This window comes from Dama dama, chromosome 15 (genome assembly GCF_033118175.1).
Source record: "Dama dama isolate Ldn47 chromosome 15, ASM3311817v1, whole genome shotgun sequence".
NCBI classification, from domain to species: domain Eukaryota; kingdom Metazoa; phylum Chordata; class Mammalia; order Artiodactyla; family Cervidae; genus Dama; species Dama dama.
This window is the reverse complement of record NC_083695.1, coordinates 46,986,819-47,004,822: the sequence shown is the minus strand read 5'-3', so window position 1 is coordinate 47,004,822 and position 18,004 is coordinate 46,986,819. Positions and strand designations below refer to the sequence as shown.

The window sequence follows — 18,004 nt, the reverse complement described above, 5'->3', positions numbered from 1 at the left end:
TCTACCAGGCTCCTCCGTCCATGGGATTTTCCAGGCAAGAGTACTGGAGTGGGGTGCCACTGCCTTCTCCCCTATCGATCATAGGAAAGACAATTTCAGAATTACATAACTGAGGTGGGATGGGGAGGAGGGGAGAATGCATAAAATTTAGTTAATCTTGTGACTATAGTAAGATTATTCTGACAACACAAGGTAAATATAAGGTTTATGGGTGTATCATATGATATTCTCCTTTTCTAAGTGAGACATGTAAATGAAAACCTATTTACCTTAAAGATTCAGATAATGGTGTTAGAGTGCCGTCTCCCCTGTCTACTACACGGAAGAAATTCAATTGATCTCCTTCTTGGTATACCAAAAGTGTAACTTGCTTGTTGCAGGAGGTCTTCTCCCAGACCTCATCTCGACTGGAATCCATGTACTCAGCCATCTCCTTAAGGGGATCTTCCATAGGAACTACAAATGGAAACACTAATAGGTAAGCTTTCAATTTATATCAAGTTCAATGCATTTTGGTACACCATCAGGATATAACATGTCAAATTTGAACAACAATCCTGTGCATACAATACATATATATTACATTCTTCAAATAAGTTTTTGGTCTTTTTACAGTTAATACAACATTTTCTATGCTGTATTAATATGAAAGAAAAGAAATATGTTTTTATGTACAAAGACAGGGTTTAACTAAATACAAGAGGTTTTTCCTGTGCTACTGGAGTGTATGTTCATTGATTCTATGACATAATTATCTATAACTATTTTCACTTCATATCTTCCACTCCCTATATGTTCCAATATTGGTTTCAACAATCAATAATTAAAAATCAATGTAAATTCCACTTACTTTAGATTAAAAAAAACAAACACACACAACTGGGAGACATATTTTAGAAATTAGAAGTAAATCCCTTTTTTCTTTCTGGTTTTATATAAAGGCTGATTCTTCTCAGAGTTCTTTCTTGACATGAAGACAGGTAATTTAAAAAAAGTAAAAGTGAAGTCACTCAGTCATGTCCAACTCTTTGCAACCCCATGGACTGTAGCCTACCAGGCTGCTCTGTCCATGGGGTTTTCTAGGCAAGAGTACTGGAGTGGGTTGCCATTTCAGTATATGGTAACTCAAGACCACGAGGGGGTGACTTATTATACAAAAACTGCTATGTCTGTAATGATTAATATGTTGTTACTTGAAAGCATCATCCCAGGACCCCACTTGTTCTGGTATACACCTATGTGTCTAGTCAGCGCACATGGCTCTAGTGGTCCAGAGTAGTCGTCAGGTTTGAATGATATTGCTACCATCATCTCAAGCCACTCTCATCCACAGCAGCCACAGATTCTGCTCTTGTGGTGGGAACAAGCCTCAAGAGGTGGCTAGCTCACAGGCTGAATGTTCTAAAAGCCCCTGATCCCCAGATCAGGGGGTCTAAGTAATGGCTACAGCAAAAAAAAGTTCATTCCCCAAGACATTTTCATGTCAAGTTGCACAAACACTGTTCTTTCTTAAAAGAGACAACAATTTCTCAAACTCTGTAACTTTCTTTCAAGTAGCTTATTTATTAACAGAATCACTGTGCTGAACTACCCTTTAGAAAGTCACAACAATAATGAATATTAAACTCTGAAGCTAATTAACCATTGAAGATGTCCCCATGTCCTAAATTCAATACCACCACTATTAATAAAACACAGAAACTTCAGAAACACAGTAAGATTTACCTTGTTTTTGATAAGACTTTCATAGACACAAAATGTATTTATGCTACACTTTCCACATTACATTAACAAGACACAAAAACTATGCTGCTGCCATTACTAAAACCACACAAAAGTCTTGTTTAAACCAACAGAGTGTGCCTTACTTCGGGAGTCATTGGCATTGACTATGTGTATGCACTTATGTCTATACACACACACATCCCTCTTCATAATAGAAAAATCATTTAGATTTCATCATGTATAAAATATTATGCATATAGTTTAGGATAAAATTTAGTTTTAGAAACGAAAATATTTTTCTTTTTTGGCTGTGCCATGCAGCTTTCAAGGATCTTAGTTCCCACCAGGGATCAAAATCATTGCCCCCTGCAGTGGAAGCACAGAGTCCAAACCACTGGACTGCCAAGGAAGTCCTTTTCTAGGTTGCTTTGATAATGTTTAATTCAAAAAACAATTTTAAAAGCTAACTATTACTAGAATTCACATGATAAAGATATTTTCTAAACCACGAATTTCAAGTAAGACTCAGTAGCTAAAAATAAGGTTTCTGATATACAATATGGAAAAGTTCTAGATTTGGGTAGTTTTCCCTTTTCACAAAGTGTTCAATGATGTAAAGCAGACAACTGGAGAAGAAAATGGTAACCCACTCCATTATTTTTGCCTGGAGAACCTCAAGGGGGAATGGAGACTAGCAGGCAATAAAGATAGTCCATAAAGTTGCAGAGTTGGATACAACTTAGCAACCAAAGGAACAAAGGTAGAAGAACAGCAAGCTGTTAAAATTTTAAAAGCTGATTCAGTAAAGGCAAACTTATTAAAAACCTAATCTAAAATATCAAATAAGACAAGTTCTAGGGTCTGATTTTTTCAGTTACAAATAAGGCACAGGAAATTGTAGGAAAAAAGTATGACAACACTTCAACTACCAAAGGGTAGTGATTAACTTTCACTTACTTTAAATTTAAAAAATACATATATTTTAAATTCAGAACCTGTGGTGCTCATACTCATCCTCATATATATAATTGTAGTCCTAGTAAGAAAAGCAGGTAATAAATAATAATAATAAATAATAAAACATCCGTGTTTAAATACTATACATAAATAACAAACTTTGAAAATATAATACAATGGAATTCACATGATATTAAATTCACGTCTTATCATAACAGCTCAGTAAATGCATTAGGGTTTTTGTACTACTCTCACAATCAGTAGTATAGACATCATATGTCACATGGGACAATTTAAGTCCAATTAACAGGAAGTCCCTGATATTACCAGTCTGGTTAATTAGCTCTCACAGTATTATCTTTGTTTTTTTCTAAATTATCCATAAGAGTTCAACAGTCACAGTAACCTATCTCAAAAAATCCTCTTGAAGTAGCTAAGAAAAAGACGGTGATAACCCTATTTTCTAATCAAAATTAGGAAGCATGGAGATGAAATCTGACTTGTGGAAGAAGTATTAAGCCATCAGTGGAATCAATACTTAACATTCAATTTTCTGGTTAGTAAAGGATCAAATACAAAGACCTTCCCCAAAATGAGGCCTACAGAGCAGGATTGCTCTGAGAAATTGAAGGATGCCTCTACTTTGTAGGGATTCATGCGACAAACCTGAATCAAGGACAAAGGTGAACACTCCCAGTTTTTCCCAAGCTTAGAACTTTCTTGTTAATCAAGTCTTTGCTCATATCACCATCTCCAAGGGCTCTTCCACAACTGTCCTCCTACTACCCTACTTCCATAGACACTGTTATGCTACTACTGCCCCCACAGCACTTACAACTCCTTGAAGCAACATCAATTCTTCTCCCATCTATTGTGGGCACTGTAATGAAGCAGGAACATTCTCTCCCAAGAAACACTGCACTGAACATCTAGGAGATACTCAAAATGTGCTTCCTGAATGAATGAATGAATGAATGGACTTTTAGAGACACCCACATTCTGAAAAAAGGGCTTTAACAGGACCATGATAATATCTATAAAATCCAAATGCATCACAAACCAGGCTAAGAGGTATCTTTGGAATTTCCTATAAGAATCATTACCCCAGGAGTTGAAGACTTGGTGGATTGAAAAAAGCAACAAGACCAGTAAACTGCACCTAAACACAGGGATAACAATGTAATATTTATACTATGCCATCCCATTCTCCTTTCCTATACTGGTGAGGTTTATATTTAAACTTTCTGGATTGAATGAGCAATCATGAGATTTTCTGGAGAATGAGTTCCTGCCTCTGTGCATTTAGGCTTTAAAAAACAATGCTGAAGGACCTATTATATGGCACAAGGATGTATACTTAATATTTTATAATAACCTATAAGGGAAAAGAATCTAAAAAAGATACATACATATACAAATAAACACACATATAAATATGTATGACTGAATCACTTTGCTAGATACTTGAAACTAACACAACACTGTAAATCAACCATACTTCAATAAAAATAAATTTTTAAAAAATTTTTAAAAAATGCTGAGAGAAACAAGTGTGGTTCTTCTAAGACATAATAGAAGGGAAAAAAACTGAATAAAACCTGAGGCTATAAGATCATCTGGCTTGAAGATTACTACTGTCAAACTGCTTTAATATACGTAATTTTAACATATGCCTACCTCTACTAGTGTTTATAGGTCCACCGCGCATAGCCAAAACCAGCTTCAAGGTACAACCTTCTGAAATGCTGTGGATAATTAACACACACAAAAAAAACCACAAACATCAAAATACATTCAGTGTTAAATATACACATACTTATGTGTTGTTTATCAGGCATAGTGCCTACTCTAAAAGATTTTTTAAAAGATATAGTAATGTGCATAAATATAAAATGTTAACTTATTTACTTGTATAAATAATGAAAACATGAAGTTCTCATAAGACTTAAATATGAAATGAATAAAAAGTACGAAAAGGACCTCTGTAGTTCAACCTCATCATTTCACATGTTAGGCCCTAAGAAGAAAAGAAGCTGTTAAAACCCAAAGTGTCAGAAATAACAGATCTAACTAACAAAATAGAAAAATTGCAAATCTACAAATCTCCCAATGCCCACTGCTCTCCCAGCTATTCCACATGGCCTCTGACCTTTTTGTTTTAGGAAAGAATGAAGAATGATGTGAGAGAAGGGAGAAAGACAAAAGGTCAGACAACATATTTGCAATCACTGATGCACACAATGTCACTTAGTGTCACATCAGGAGAGCTTAAGAAAAATGAAAGACATGAAGAGCAATACTCTCTTACCCAGTACACTTGTGAAAATGAAAGAAAAGGAACGAAGCCAGGTGGTAATAAGTCAATATTCAAAGAAAGGAGCAAAGAAAGTAACATAAGAAGAGGAAGTCTAAAATTGCAGGGGTAAATAGCTTGGTATAAATAATGAAAAGGTAAAGCAAAGAAATCAGAGGACAAGGATCACATAGTATGGGTATGGAGCCAACACATCTTAAAATTTGGAATTTACACTGAAATCCAGGGCTAAGAATTATTCAGAAGATGAGACATGATTCAAGGATTCAGAAGAAAAACAATGGCAAATGAAGTCATAATTCTGAGCATCTATAAAACATCTGATGTGCAATTACACTCACTTGTAATGATTCAAGCAGTAATCATCTTCAAGTTCCATGTTATTCCAAATTAAGTGCTGCTGACAGATGGGAATACCTTAGGGGAAAGTTATAAAGAAACTGGTTAAAAATTCAATAGAATCTTTGGAAGAGTATGATACAAATCTATTTCATTAAAGAAATAAGAAACACAATTCTAAACTGAATGATAGATGCTTAGCTAAAATGTACAGCATTGTAGGTAAAAGGCGTGGCTAAAAGTAGATATGGCTCTATCCACTCACTAGAAAAGAACAGTGACAACAGTATGTTTCAGTAACTCTCTGGCCTTGAAACAACGTTTAAGAATAGGAAGTCATTTAAAAAAATATCTTGAAATCAGTCCTGAAGAGTTTAAGATCTAAGGCCTAGAGAACAGTTCTCAATATTGCAAAGTACAGCCTCCATTTAGTTATATTAAGTGTTAAAAGTGTATTATGAGTAGAAGGTGAGCAAAATGGGTGCAGGGGGTTAAATGTGTAAACTCCAAGCTATAAAATAAGAAAGTCATGGGAATATAATGCACAACATGCAGACTATTGTTAATAAGACTGTGCTGTATATCTAAAAGTTGCTAAAAGAGTAGGTCCTCAAATTTTTCATCATTAAGAAAACAAAATTTTGTAACTGTATGGTGATGGATGTTAACTATTAACTAGACTTACTGCATTGATCATTTTACAATACAGCAGCCCCTGGGTATCCAAGGGATACTGGTTCCAGGTCCCCCACAAATACCAAAATCACTGGATGTTCAAGTACCTTACATATAAAATGACATAGCATTTTTTTGTATATATATACATACATATACATATGTGTGTGTATATATATATATATAACCCATATATATATAAGGTTATATATATAACCTTATACTCATCCTCCTGTATACTTTAAGTCATCTCTAGACTACTTACAATACTTAATACAATATAAACACTATGTAAATAGTTGCTAACGATGCAAATTCAAGTTTTGCTTTTTGTTATTTTCTGTAATTTTTCCCCAATATTTTCAATCCGTAGTTAATTAAATCCTGCAGACCCAGAGGGTATGAGGCACCAACTTTATATACAAAATCAAATCATTATGCTGTATACCTCTGAAATAATATAATGTCAATTATATCTATATTTACAAATACAACATTTAATTTAGTTTACTTGGCCTTAAGCATTTGTATTCTAAAAGTTTGTTCCCAGAGCAGCATGTATGCATGGAATAATGATTGTTTATATGTGAGATTATTTAGTGATTCAGATGGCATCTTTCATACCTCTTCCAAATGGAAAGGTCAATAATCTTGAAACAGGGCACAGAATATAATTTACCATAAAACATTAATATATTAGGAAATTCCTTCCACCTTGAATGTGATTATAGTCCATAACTGCATATTAACATGCCTTTAGTCTGAACACTAAGTAAAGAATAATTTAATCTTGAAAAAAGAGTATATTATGGATTATTTTCAGGCTTCCTTGGTGGCTCAGATGGTAAAGAATCCAACTGCAATGCAAGAGACCTGGGTTCGATCTCTGAGTTGTGAAGATACCCTGGAGAAGGGAATGACTACCCACTCCAGTATTCTTGCCTGGACAAGAATACTTGAAAAGAGTTGGACATGACTGAGTGACTAAGTATACATACACATGGGCAATTTTCAACGCTGAAAATTATGGTCTAAAAGACGGTATCTTTGCATTTCCGTGATGTTAAAAGAATGTTAAGGTAGATTCCATGTCTGTGAGTGTGTGTGTGCATGTGCTCAGTTGTGTCCAACCCTTTGGGACCCAAGGACTGTAGCCCAACAGGCTTCTCTGTCCATTGTATTTTCCAGGCAATAATACTGGAGTGAGTTGCCATCTCCTACTCCAGGGGGTCTTCCCGACCCAGGGATCCAACCAGCATCTCTTGCATCTCCAGCATTGGCAGCTGGATTCTTTACCACTGCAGCACCTGGGAAACCCAGATTCCATACCTCAGCGTAAACTTTTTTTTCTGCAAACTCCATATTTGAATGCCTGAAGACTACACTAGCCAGAGTGAGCATTATATTGAATAGAACATTTAATGGTTGACATGTCAATGAATATATTTTCCAAGTATTTCACATACTGCCTTCTCGTTACTTTTGCTTGTGATGCTACAAAATAAGTTGACTAGAATGATAGCAGTAAGTGCAATATGTGTTAGTTTTTATTATTATAAGCTAGGCACTGTTATAAATGCTTGACCTGTATTATCATAATTTACTGCAACAATAATAATCTTCTGAAGCAGGCAACACTACTATGTATATTTCACAAATGCTAAAATTGAAGCATTGAGAGATTAAGTGACACCTAGAGAATGTGGATTAGAGATGTAAAGCCCCAACAGGCTAACTCCAGAGACTGCAGTCAACCTTTATGCTAATCAGTCTGAAGACAGTCAGTCTCCACAAAGCAAAAGTAGCTGTCTGGGTGTATGTTTAAGTAGTATTGCCTGTTAGTAGACCTGAACGTCTACTAAACAGTCTTCAAATGTTCCAAAAGATCATCCTGAAATACAGCCCATGGGCTCAGTAGGTGGATATACATGTATCTCCCAACTGGGAACAGTTCACCTTTTTTGCTTCCAGTTAAAAAAGAATGCCAGTGAGGAAAGGCTTTTAAGCTAGAAATTATTTCATGTTAAAAGTACTTTAATATTTTAAAAAATTTAGTGCTTCCCCGGTGGCTCAGTGGTAAAGAATCTGCATGCCAAGAACAGGGCAGGTTCGAGCCCCGTCTGGAAAGATCCCACATGCCACGGGTAACTAAGCCGGTACACCATAACTATTGAGTCTGTGGTCTAGAGCCCAGGAACTGCAACTGCTGAGCCCACATGCCCCAGAGTCCATGTACCACAACAACAGAAGCCACTGCAATGAGAAGCCCATGCACCACAACTGGAGAGTAGCCCCCACTCAGCACAACTAGGGCAAAGCTCAAGCAGCAACAAAGACCCAGCACAGCCAAAAATAAATAAATAAATATATTTTTTTAATTTGTTTAATATGCTGTGGTCATCTTTTCAACCTAAATTACAGGATTTCACCAGAATAGCTAGATAAAAGCAATATGGGTAGGTAGCGAAGTGAAGTGAAGTGAAGTGAAAGTAGCTCAGTTGTGTCCGACTCTTGGCGACCCCATGGACTCTACAGTCCATGGAATTCTCCATGCAAGAATACTGGAGTGGGTAGCCATTCCCTTCTCCAGGGGATCTTCCCAACTCGGGGATGGAACTGAGGTTTCCAACACTGCATGCAGATTCTTTACCAGCTGAGCCACAAGGAAAGCCCAGGAATACTGGAGTGAGTATCCTATCCCTTCTCCAGCGGATCTTCCTGACACAGGAATCAAACCAGGGTCTCCTGCATTGCAGCCGGATTTTTTATCAACTGAGCTATCAGGGAAGCCTATGGGTAGGTAAGACCATTATTTATTCAACCAACATTGTATAGCATTATTGTGTTAAAGAAAAAAAAACTTTAGAACAGGAGTAAAGACAAAGTGACAACACTGCTTAGATTAACTCCTATAATCACTATTAACAGAATTTAGCTATCAGTTAGCAAACTAAAAATATAGGAGGTTGACAAGCAAGACAGGGTGGCAAGAATTGTGCAAGACTGAGTTGTGGTCCTGACGGCCACCTGAGTTGCTGGATGACCTTGAAAAAGTCATCAACCTCTGTGACTCTTAACCTCCTCACTTGCACATTAAAAAATACTAGGGTTCCTTCTACTATGAACACTTTTAGAATCTCAAATATACAAAGCAAATCATATTCCTTTAATATAGAGTGGCCAGATTTAGCAAATAGAAATACGGCATCCCTCTTTAAAGGTGGCCCTTTGCCTTTAAGCCTCAACTCTTAACTTCTTACAACTATATTCAGAAAAATTAATTCCTATTAAACAAACATGTCTTCCCAAAAGACAGATTCCATATATATGATTTTTCCGTTCAATGTTTTTAGAACTTTTCACAAATTCAAATATTTGTTTATGATAAAAACAACAACTTATTAAGAAGACAACACAGAAATATACAAAAGAAAATTAAAACTATATGCTGTCCTAAGTCCAGTAAAATCTATATTCAATATTTGGGGTAAATTTCCTTTAAAAACTTATTCTTTTTAATAAAATAGGAACATACTTTGAGTATAAACAGTTTTCACTTAATATACTGCATTTATCTTTGCTATCAATAAATGAAAATACACATTGTATAATGACTAGACGGTATTCCAATATATGTTTCTGTCATAAATTTTATTTACCCAGTCCATTACTAAGATATATTTTCACACATCCAATTTTTTACTGTTACAAAAAAATCTATAATAATATACAAGTGTACATGTATCTGTGAATGTGTGTGCGTCTGTGTGTGTGTGTCTTGGTCTACTTAGGCTGCTATAACAAAATACAACAGACTGGGTGGTTTAAACAACAGAAATTTATTTTTTCACAATTCTCAAGGCTGGGAAATCCAAGATCAAAGCATAAGTTTCATTCTGAAACCACATCTCTTAGCTTATAGGTGGCTAACATTTTTCTAAAAACAGCTTATAGGTGGCTGACATTTTTTCTGTGTGCTCACGTTTTCTTCTTTATGAGCATGTCCAGAAAAAAGAATTCCCAAGTATCTCTTCTAAAAAGGGCACTATTCCAATTAAGGGCGGAGGGATCCTTACACTTATAACCTCATCTAACCGTAATAATGACTCAAACATGTTTCCTATGTCTTTTTTAGAATTTTCACATAGATACTTGTATGTTTGAGTTTGTTCATATCTACATTTATAAAATAAACCCAGAATCAAAAGCACTTATGGATAATTAAAGACAGTGGTGGGCCATAGCTCCCCTCTTCCAATACTTTCTCCCAAGATAGTACAGAATAAAAAGAACAGAAGTGAATCTACACAGAAACTATGCCCTCAGCCCTCATAATTTGAAGACTGAGAATGTCTAAACTCCAAATGACTGGAAATAAAAAGGGGCAATCTCTCTGTCCCAGAGTGGGAAGTCTTATACTCCTGCCCCACAAGGCTGATCAAGAAAAATTATGGAGAAGTTAATGCTAATGGTGGTATACAAGTTCAATACAAAACCATCACAAGGAAGAGGAAGGCACTTTAAGTCTGAAAAGTCTACAAAAAGGACTCACACCAGAAAACTGCCTGCAAGCAAAGGACTTTTAAGGACAAACAATTTGAGAGAACTTCTATAGGAGGCAAAAAGCAAAAAAGGAAGAGCATCCATTAGTAATTTCAGTGTTCAGGGGGAAAAGAAACAATGGGTAAAAACTTAGAGTCCTGCAGGTAAAAAGATAACCACAAAACTGGAGAAACTCATTTCTCCCCATCATCACCACAAAACAGACATAAAACATCTATGTAAATATCTGGACATTGATAAACTGGTAGAGTACCATTAAACAGCATCTGTAGAATACCTGAATATCACAAAAATCAAGAGGAGAAAAAATAACAAACCCACAGAAAGTTAACAGTAAAATCTAAAAAAATGAAATTCCGTACCTATCAACCAAGGTAAATTTTACCCAGAACAATAACCATGAAGCAAAACTGTAAGGCCACACCCTAAACATACTAAAGCATCTGAAATATTCAGTACTCTGAATCAGAAATTCAAAAATTAAGGACAGAAAATGTCCAAAAAGGTAGAGGAGATAAAATGATTGCTGACAGTGCTCGCTTCGGCAGCACGTATACTAGAATTGGAACGATACAGAGAAGATTAGCATGGCCCCTGCGCAAGGATGACACGCAAATTCGTGAAGCATTCCATATTTTTAAAAAGAAAAAAAAAATGACTGCTGACAGAACTCAGAAAAGATAACTGACAGTTCAAGCAAAAAGATAACAGATGGTTCAGGCAAAAAAGATAATTGATGGTGCAAGCAAAAAGAAAAACAATGTATTGTGGAGTTTACAACATATGTTAAAGAAAATGCGTGACAATAATAGCGGAAAGGCCATAAGGGGAGATATGAAAGCAAACTATTGTAAGGTTCTTGCAAGATATGTGAAATGGTATATCACTTGAAGACAGAAAATAAGTAAAGATGTACATTACAGACCAACAAAGCAACAGCTAAAATAGTAGGGGAAAGAGTTATAATTGATAAGCCAACAAAGGAGAACAAAATAGAATAACAAATACTCAATTTATTCAAAACAAATGTGGAAAAGAGGGAAAAGGGAATAAAGAACAAATGGAACAAATAGAAGACAATAAAATAACAAACTAAAATCTAATCACAACTACAGTCATCTTAAATGAAGTGGTCTAAATTAAGCTGAAAGTTAAAAGCAAACACAGATTGGATTAACTAGAAATAAAAACAAAACTCAATTATATGCTGCCTGCAAGAAACAGACATCTTAAATATAAAGACATAAATAGATTAAAAGGACAGAAAAACATTTTATGCTGACTACTAATCAAAAAATTCTAAACTGATGATATTAACATCAGATACGGTGGATTTTAGGGTAAAAATTATTACCAAGGATAAAGAATTTCATCTCACAATAATGAAGAGGTCAATAAACTCAAGAGGACATACAATCCAAAAAATGTATGCACTTGATTACAGAACTTCAAAACACACAAATCAGAGGTTGACAGAATTGGAAGGAGAAAAAGACAAATCCACAATTCTAGTTGGACATTTCAATATTCCTTTCCCCAAAGTTCACAGAAAAGTAAATATACAGAATATATACAACACTACCACAGAAACTGATCTGATTGACATTTGTAGAACACTGCACACATCAATAACAGGATGCATACTCTTCTCAAGTGCATAGGTAACATTTACCAAGATAGACAATATTCTGGACCACAGAACAAGTTCCTAAATTTTAAAAGAATCAAAATTATGCAGAATTAAATTATAAGCCAATGTAAGAAAAATTTCTAGAAATTCCCCAAATTTTTAGAAACTAAGCAATATATTTCAAGATAACCCATGGATCAAAAAGGTATCAAAAGGAAAATTAGAAAATAATTTGAACCAAATGAAAATGAAAGCACAACATATCAAAATGTATGGAATACCAAGAAGACAGTAGCACTTAGGAGGAAACAAAGCACTAAATACCAATATTTCATAAGAAGAAATGAATCATATCAATAACCATGGTCTCAAGAAACTATAAAAAGAGTAAATTAAATCCAAAGTAAGCCAAAACATTAATAAAAATCAAAAGAGAATTCAATGAAATAGAAAAAAGAAAAACAGGAGGAAAAAAAATCAAAACAAAATCTGATTCTTTAAGAAATTCATTAAAATTAATAAAGGCTAATTTGTTAAATAATATGCAAGTTACCAGTATTAGGGATAAAAAGGGTAACATTACAGACTGACTACACAGATATTGAAAGAATAAGGGAATATTATGAACTCTATGCCAATAAAATTTAACAACAGATCAACAAAATCCTTGAAAGATATAAGCTACCCAAACTCACTTAAGAAGAAAAAGATAACCTGAATAGCCCTATACTTATTAAAGAGATAGCTTCATATTTGATGCTATAACACCAATTCTACTCTATCTAAAAACTGCAAAGGAAAGAATAGCCCCAACTCATTCAATGAGGACACTACTACCCTACCAAAACCAAACACAACATTACAAAATAAAATTAATATTCTTCATGAAAAAAGATACAAATATTCCGACACAGTCTTAACAAACAAAACTTAACAATATATTAAAAAGATAATACAACATGTTCAAGTAAAGGAAATTCCAGAAATGCTAGTTTAATATTTTAAAAATCAATGTAATTGGGACTTCCCTGGCAGTCCGGTGGTTGAGACTCTGCTATTAATGCAAGGAGCACAGGTTTGATTCCTGATTGGGAAACTAGTCCTGCTACGGTGCGACAAAAACAACAAAAAATCAACACAAGTGAACCTTTACAGGAAAATATAGAAGAAATTTTTTGTGATCTCAGATTGACATATTCTTAGATATGATATCCATTTTCATATTCATAAATTGGACTTCAGCAAAATTAACTTTTTTGCTCTTCAAAAGATACTGTTTAAGAGAATAAAAAGACAAGCCACAGTCTGGGAGAAAAATCTCAGCAAAATGTGTATCTGATTAAAAACTTGTATTTGGAATAAAGAATACTTAAAACTTGACAGTAAGAAAACAACCAACCAGATCTTTTTAATGGGTAAAAAAAATGAATAGACACTTTAACAAAGAATATATAAGGATGGCAAATAAGTTCATGAAGATGCTCAATATCATTAATCATTAGGGAAATGCAACTTAAAGTCATAATGAGATATCACTGCATACCTACTAGAATGACTAAAAAAAGATTGACTATACCAAGTGAAGGATATAAAGAAAAACAATATTCCTGCTTCTCCCCAACTGCATCCTCTTTACTCCACCCAGGGGTAATCAATGTTCTGAATGTGGTATGATTTATTCCTCTGCTTTTTGTTAGTGCTTTACTTCTAGTGATAGTGGGTTTTTTTGCCCCTTTCTGACCTTTATTTAAGTAGAATCATACTGTGTTATCTGTCTTGCTTTTTTTAATTCACCATTGTTCTTAATTTATCCATGCCATGTACAAAGCTACTACTTCATTATTTTCCTTGTTGTCAACTACTTCACAGAATTTGATTGCGCCATAGGACACAAATATTTACATATACCACAACTTACACATTCTAGCATAGTCATTCAACTTGTTGCTAGATTTCTGACATTATCAACAAGACTACCAGGAATATCCCTCCATAAGGCTTGTTCACATGTTTAACTTTGAAATGTATTTTACAAAACAACTTTACTAATACACACACCAGCTTTCTTCAGGTTAGTTTTTCCTGGTATATCTTTCTCAATTCTTCTGTTTTCAACATTTTGAGGTCCTTTTATTTTAGATTAGGCCTCTGGCAAACAGTATGTCATATGATTTTTTATGCTAATAAAAAATAGCTAATAAAAAATAGTCTGCTAATAGCTTTTCAATTAGAAAGTTGTATCCATTTTACCTTATGGGGATTACTGACATATTTCTATTCGTTTTTACTACCATATTTTGTGCATTCTAATTGCTCTGCTTTAACTACTTGCCTCCTTTATGTATTTTTTTTCTTTTTTTTTTTTTAAATTAGTTGGAGGCTAATTACTTCACAACATTTCAGTGGGTTTTGTCATACATTGATATGAATCAGCCATAGATTTACACATATTCCCCATCCCGATCCCCCCTCCCACCTCCCTTTCCACCCGATTCCTCTGGGTCTTCCCAGTGCACCAGGCCCGGGCGCTTGTCTCATGCATCCCACCTGGGCTGGTGATCTCTTTCACCATAGATAGTATACATGCTGTTCTTTTGAAATATCCCACCCTCACCTTCTCCCACAGAGTTCAAAAGTCTGTTCTGTATTTCTGTGTCTCTTTTTCTGTTTTGCATATAGGGTTATCATTACCATCTTTCTAAATTCCATATATATGTGTTAGTATGCTGTAATGTTCTTTATCTTTCTGGCTTACTTCACTCTGTATAATGGGCTCCAGCTTCATCCATCTCATTAGGACTGGTTCAAATGAATTCTTTTTAACGGTTGAGTAATATTCCATGGTGTATATGTACCACAGCTTCCTTATCCATTCATCTGCTGATGGGCATCTAGGTTGCTTCCATGTCCTGGCTATTATAAACAGTGCTGCGATGAACATTGGGGTGCACGTGTCTCTTTCAGATCTGGTTTCCTCAGTGTGTATGCCCAGAAGTGGGATTGCTGGGTCATATGGCAGTTCTATTTCCAGTTTTTTAAGAAATCTCCACACTGTTCTCCATAGTGGCTATACTAGTGTGCATTCCCACCAACAGTGTAAGAGGGTTCCCTTTCCTCCACACCCTCTCCAGCATTTATTGCTTGTAGACTTTTGGATAGCAGCCATCCTGACTGGCGTGTAATGGTACCTCATTGTGGTTTTGATTTGCATTTCTCTAATAATGAGTGATGTTGAGCATCTTTTCATGTGTTTGTTAGCCATCTGTATGTCTTCTTTGGAGAAATGTCTGTTTAGTTCTTTGGCCCATTTTTTGATTGGGTCATTTATTTTTCTGGAGTTGAGCTGCAGGAGTTGCTTGTATATTTTTGAGATTAATCCTTTGTCTGTTTCTTCATTTGCTATTATTTTCTCCCAATCTGAGGGCTGTCTTTTCACCTTACTTATAGTTTCCTTTGTAGTGCAAAAGCTTTTAAGTTTCATTAGGTCCCATTTGTTTAGTTTTGCTTTTATTTCCAATATTCTGGGAGGTGGGTCATAGAGGATCCTGCTGTGATTTATGTCGGAGAGTGTTTTGCCTATGCTCTCCTCTAGGAGTTTTATAGTTTCTGGTCTTACATTTAGATCTTTAATCCATTTTGAGTTTATTTTTGTGTATGGTGTTAGAAAGTGTTCTAGTTTCATTCTTTTACAAGTGTTTGACCAGTTTTCCCAGCACCACTTGTTAAAGAGGTTGTCTTTTTTCCATTATATATCCTTGCCTCCTTTGTCAAAGATAAGGTGTCCATAGGTTCGTGGATTTATCTCTGGGCTTTCTATTTCTGTTCCATTGATCTGTATTTCTGTCTTTGTGCCAGTACCATACTGTCTTGATGACTGTGGCTTTGTAGTAGAGTCTGAAGTCGGGCAGATTGATTCCTCCAGTTCCATTCTTCTTTCTCAAGATTACTTTGGCTATTCGAGGTTTTTTGTATTTCCATACAAATTGTGAAATTATTTGTTCTAGTTCTGTGAAAAATACCGTTGGTAGCTTGATAGGGATTGCATTGAATCTATAGATTGCTTTGGGTAGAATAGCCATTTTGACAATATTGATTCTTCCAATCCATGAACACGGTATATTTCTCCATCTGTTTGTGTCCTCTTTGATTTCTTTCATCAGTGTTTTATAGTTTTCTATGTATAGGTCTTTTATTTCTTTAGGTAGATATACTCCTAAGTATTTTATTCTTTTTGTTGCAATGGTGAATGGTATTGTTTCCTTAATTTCTCTTTCTGTTTTTTCATTGTTAGTATATAGGAATGCAAGGGATTTCTGTGTGTTAATTTTATATCCTGCAACTTTACTATATTCATTGATTAGCTCTAGTAATTTTCTGGTAGAGTCTTTAGGGTTTTCTATGTAGAGGATCATGTCATCTGCAAACAGTGAGAGTTTCACTTCTTCTTTTCCTATCTGGATTCCTTTTACTTCTTTTTCTGCTCTGATTGCTGTGGCCAAAACTTCCAACACTATGTTGAATACTAGTGGTGAGAGTGGGCACCCTTGTCTTGTTCCTGATTTCAGGGGAAATGCTTTCAATTTTTCACCATTGAGGGTGATGCTTGCTGTGGGTTTGTCATATATAGCTTTTATTATGTTGAGGTATGTTCCTTCTATTCCTGCTTTTTGGAGAGTTTTAATCATAAATGAGTGTTGAATTTTGTCAAAGGCTTTCTCTGCATCTATTGAGATAATCATATGGTTCTGATCTTTCAATTTGTTAATGTGGTGTATTATATTGATTGATTTGTGGATATTAAAGAATCCTTGCATTCCTGGGATAAAGCCCACTTGGTCATGGTGTATGAGTTTTTAAATATGTCTTTGGATTCTGTTTGCTAGAATTTTGTTAAGGATTTTTGCATCTATGTTCATCAGTGATATTGGCCTGTAGTTTTCTTTTTTTGTGGCATCTTTGTCTGGTTTTGGAATTAGGGTGATGGTGGCCTCATAGAATGAGTTTGGAAGCTTACCTTCATCTGCAATTTTCTGGAAGAGTTTGAGTAAGATAGGTGTTAGCTCTTCTCTAAATTGTTGGTAGAATTCAGCTGTGAAGCCATCTCCTCCTGGGCTTTTGTTTGCTGGAAGATTTCTGATTACAGTTTCGATTTCCTTGCTTGTGATGGGTCTGTTAAGATCTTCTATTTCTTCCTGGTTCAGTTTTGGAAAGTTATACTTTTCTAAGAATTTGTCCATTTCATCCAAGTTGTCCATTTTATTGGCATAGAGCTGCTGGTAGTAGTCTCTTATGATCCTTTGTATTTCAGTGTTGTAAGTTGTGATCTCTCCATTTTCATTTCTAATTTTGTTAATTTGGTTCTTCTCTCTTTGTTTCTTAATGAGTCTTGCTAATGGTTTGTCAATTTTGTTTATTTTTTAAAAAAACCAGCTTTTAGCTTTGTTGATTTTTGCTATGGTCTCTTTAGTTTCTTTTGCATTTATTTCTGCCCTGACTTTTAAGATTTCTTTCCTTCTGCTAACCCTGGGGTTCTTTATTTCTTCCTTCTCTAATTGCTTTAGGTGTAGAGTTAGGTTATTTATTTGGCTTTTTTCTTGTTTCTTGATGTGAGCCTGTAATGCTATGAACCTTCCCCTTAGCACTGCTTTTACAGTGTCCCATAGGTTTTGGGTTGTTGTGTTTTCATTTTCATTCATTTCTATGCATATTTTGATTTCCTTTTTGATTTCTTCTATGATTTGTTGGTTATTCAGAAGCGTGTTATTTAGCCTCCATATGTTTGAATTTTTAACAATTTTTTT

General features: G+C 35.0%; 1 protein-coding gene and 1 non-coding gene across 3 annotated transcripts in view; one reads left to right on the top strand and one right to left on the bottom strand.

Moving 5' to 3' along the window:
* The window catches only part of ZFAND4 (zinc finger AN1-type containing 4), a 61,730-nt gene that overhangs the window by 25,177 nt on the left and 18,549 nt on the right, over positions 1-18,004 (bottom strand). For both annotated transcript variants that reach the window (XM_061162031.1, XM_061162033.1), the window contains exons 3-5: positions 5,338-5,413; positions 4,360-4,427; positions 270-456 (exon numbers count right to left, since the gene is read on the bottom strand). In XM_061162031.1, the coding sequence (XP_061018014.1) occupies positions 270-456; positions 4,360-4,427; positions 5,338-5,413 (331 nt within the window). The remainder of the gene's footprint in view (positions 1-269; positions 457-4,359; positions 4,428-5,337; positions 5,414-18,004) is intronic.
* LOC133070832 (U6 spliceosomal RNA) lies at positions 11,106-11,212 on the top strand. Its single transcript, XR_009696236.1, has one exon. It is a non-coding gene; the product is annotated as a U6 spliceosomal RNA (small nuclear RNA).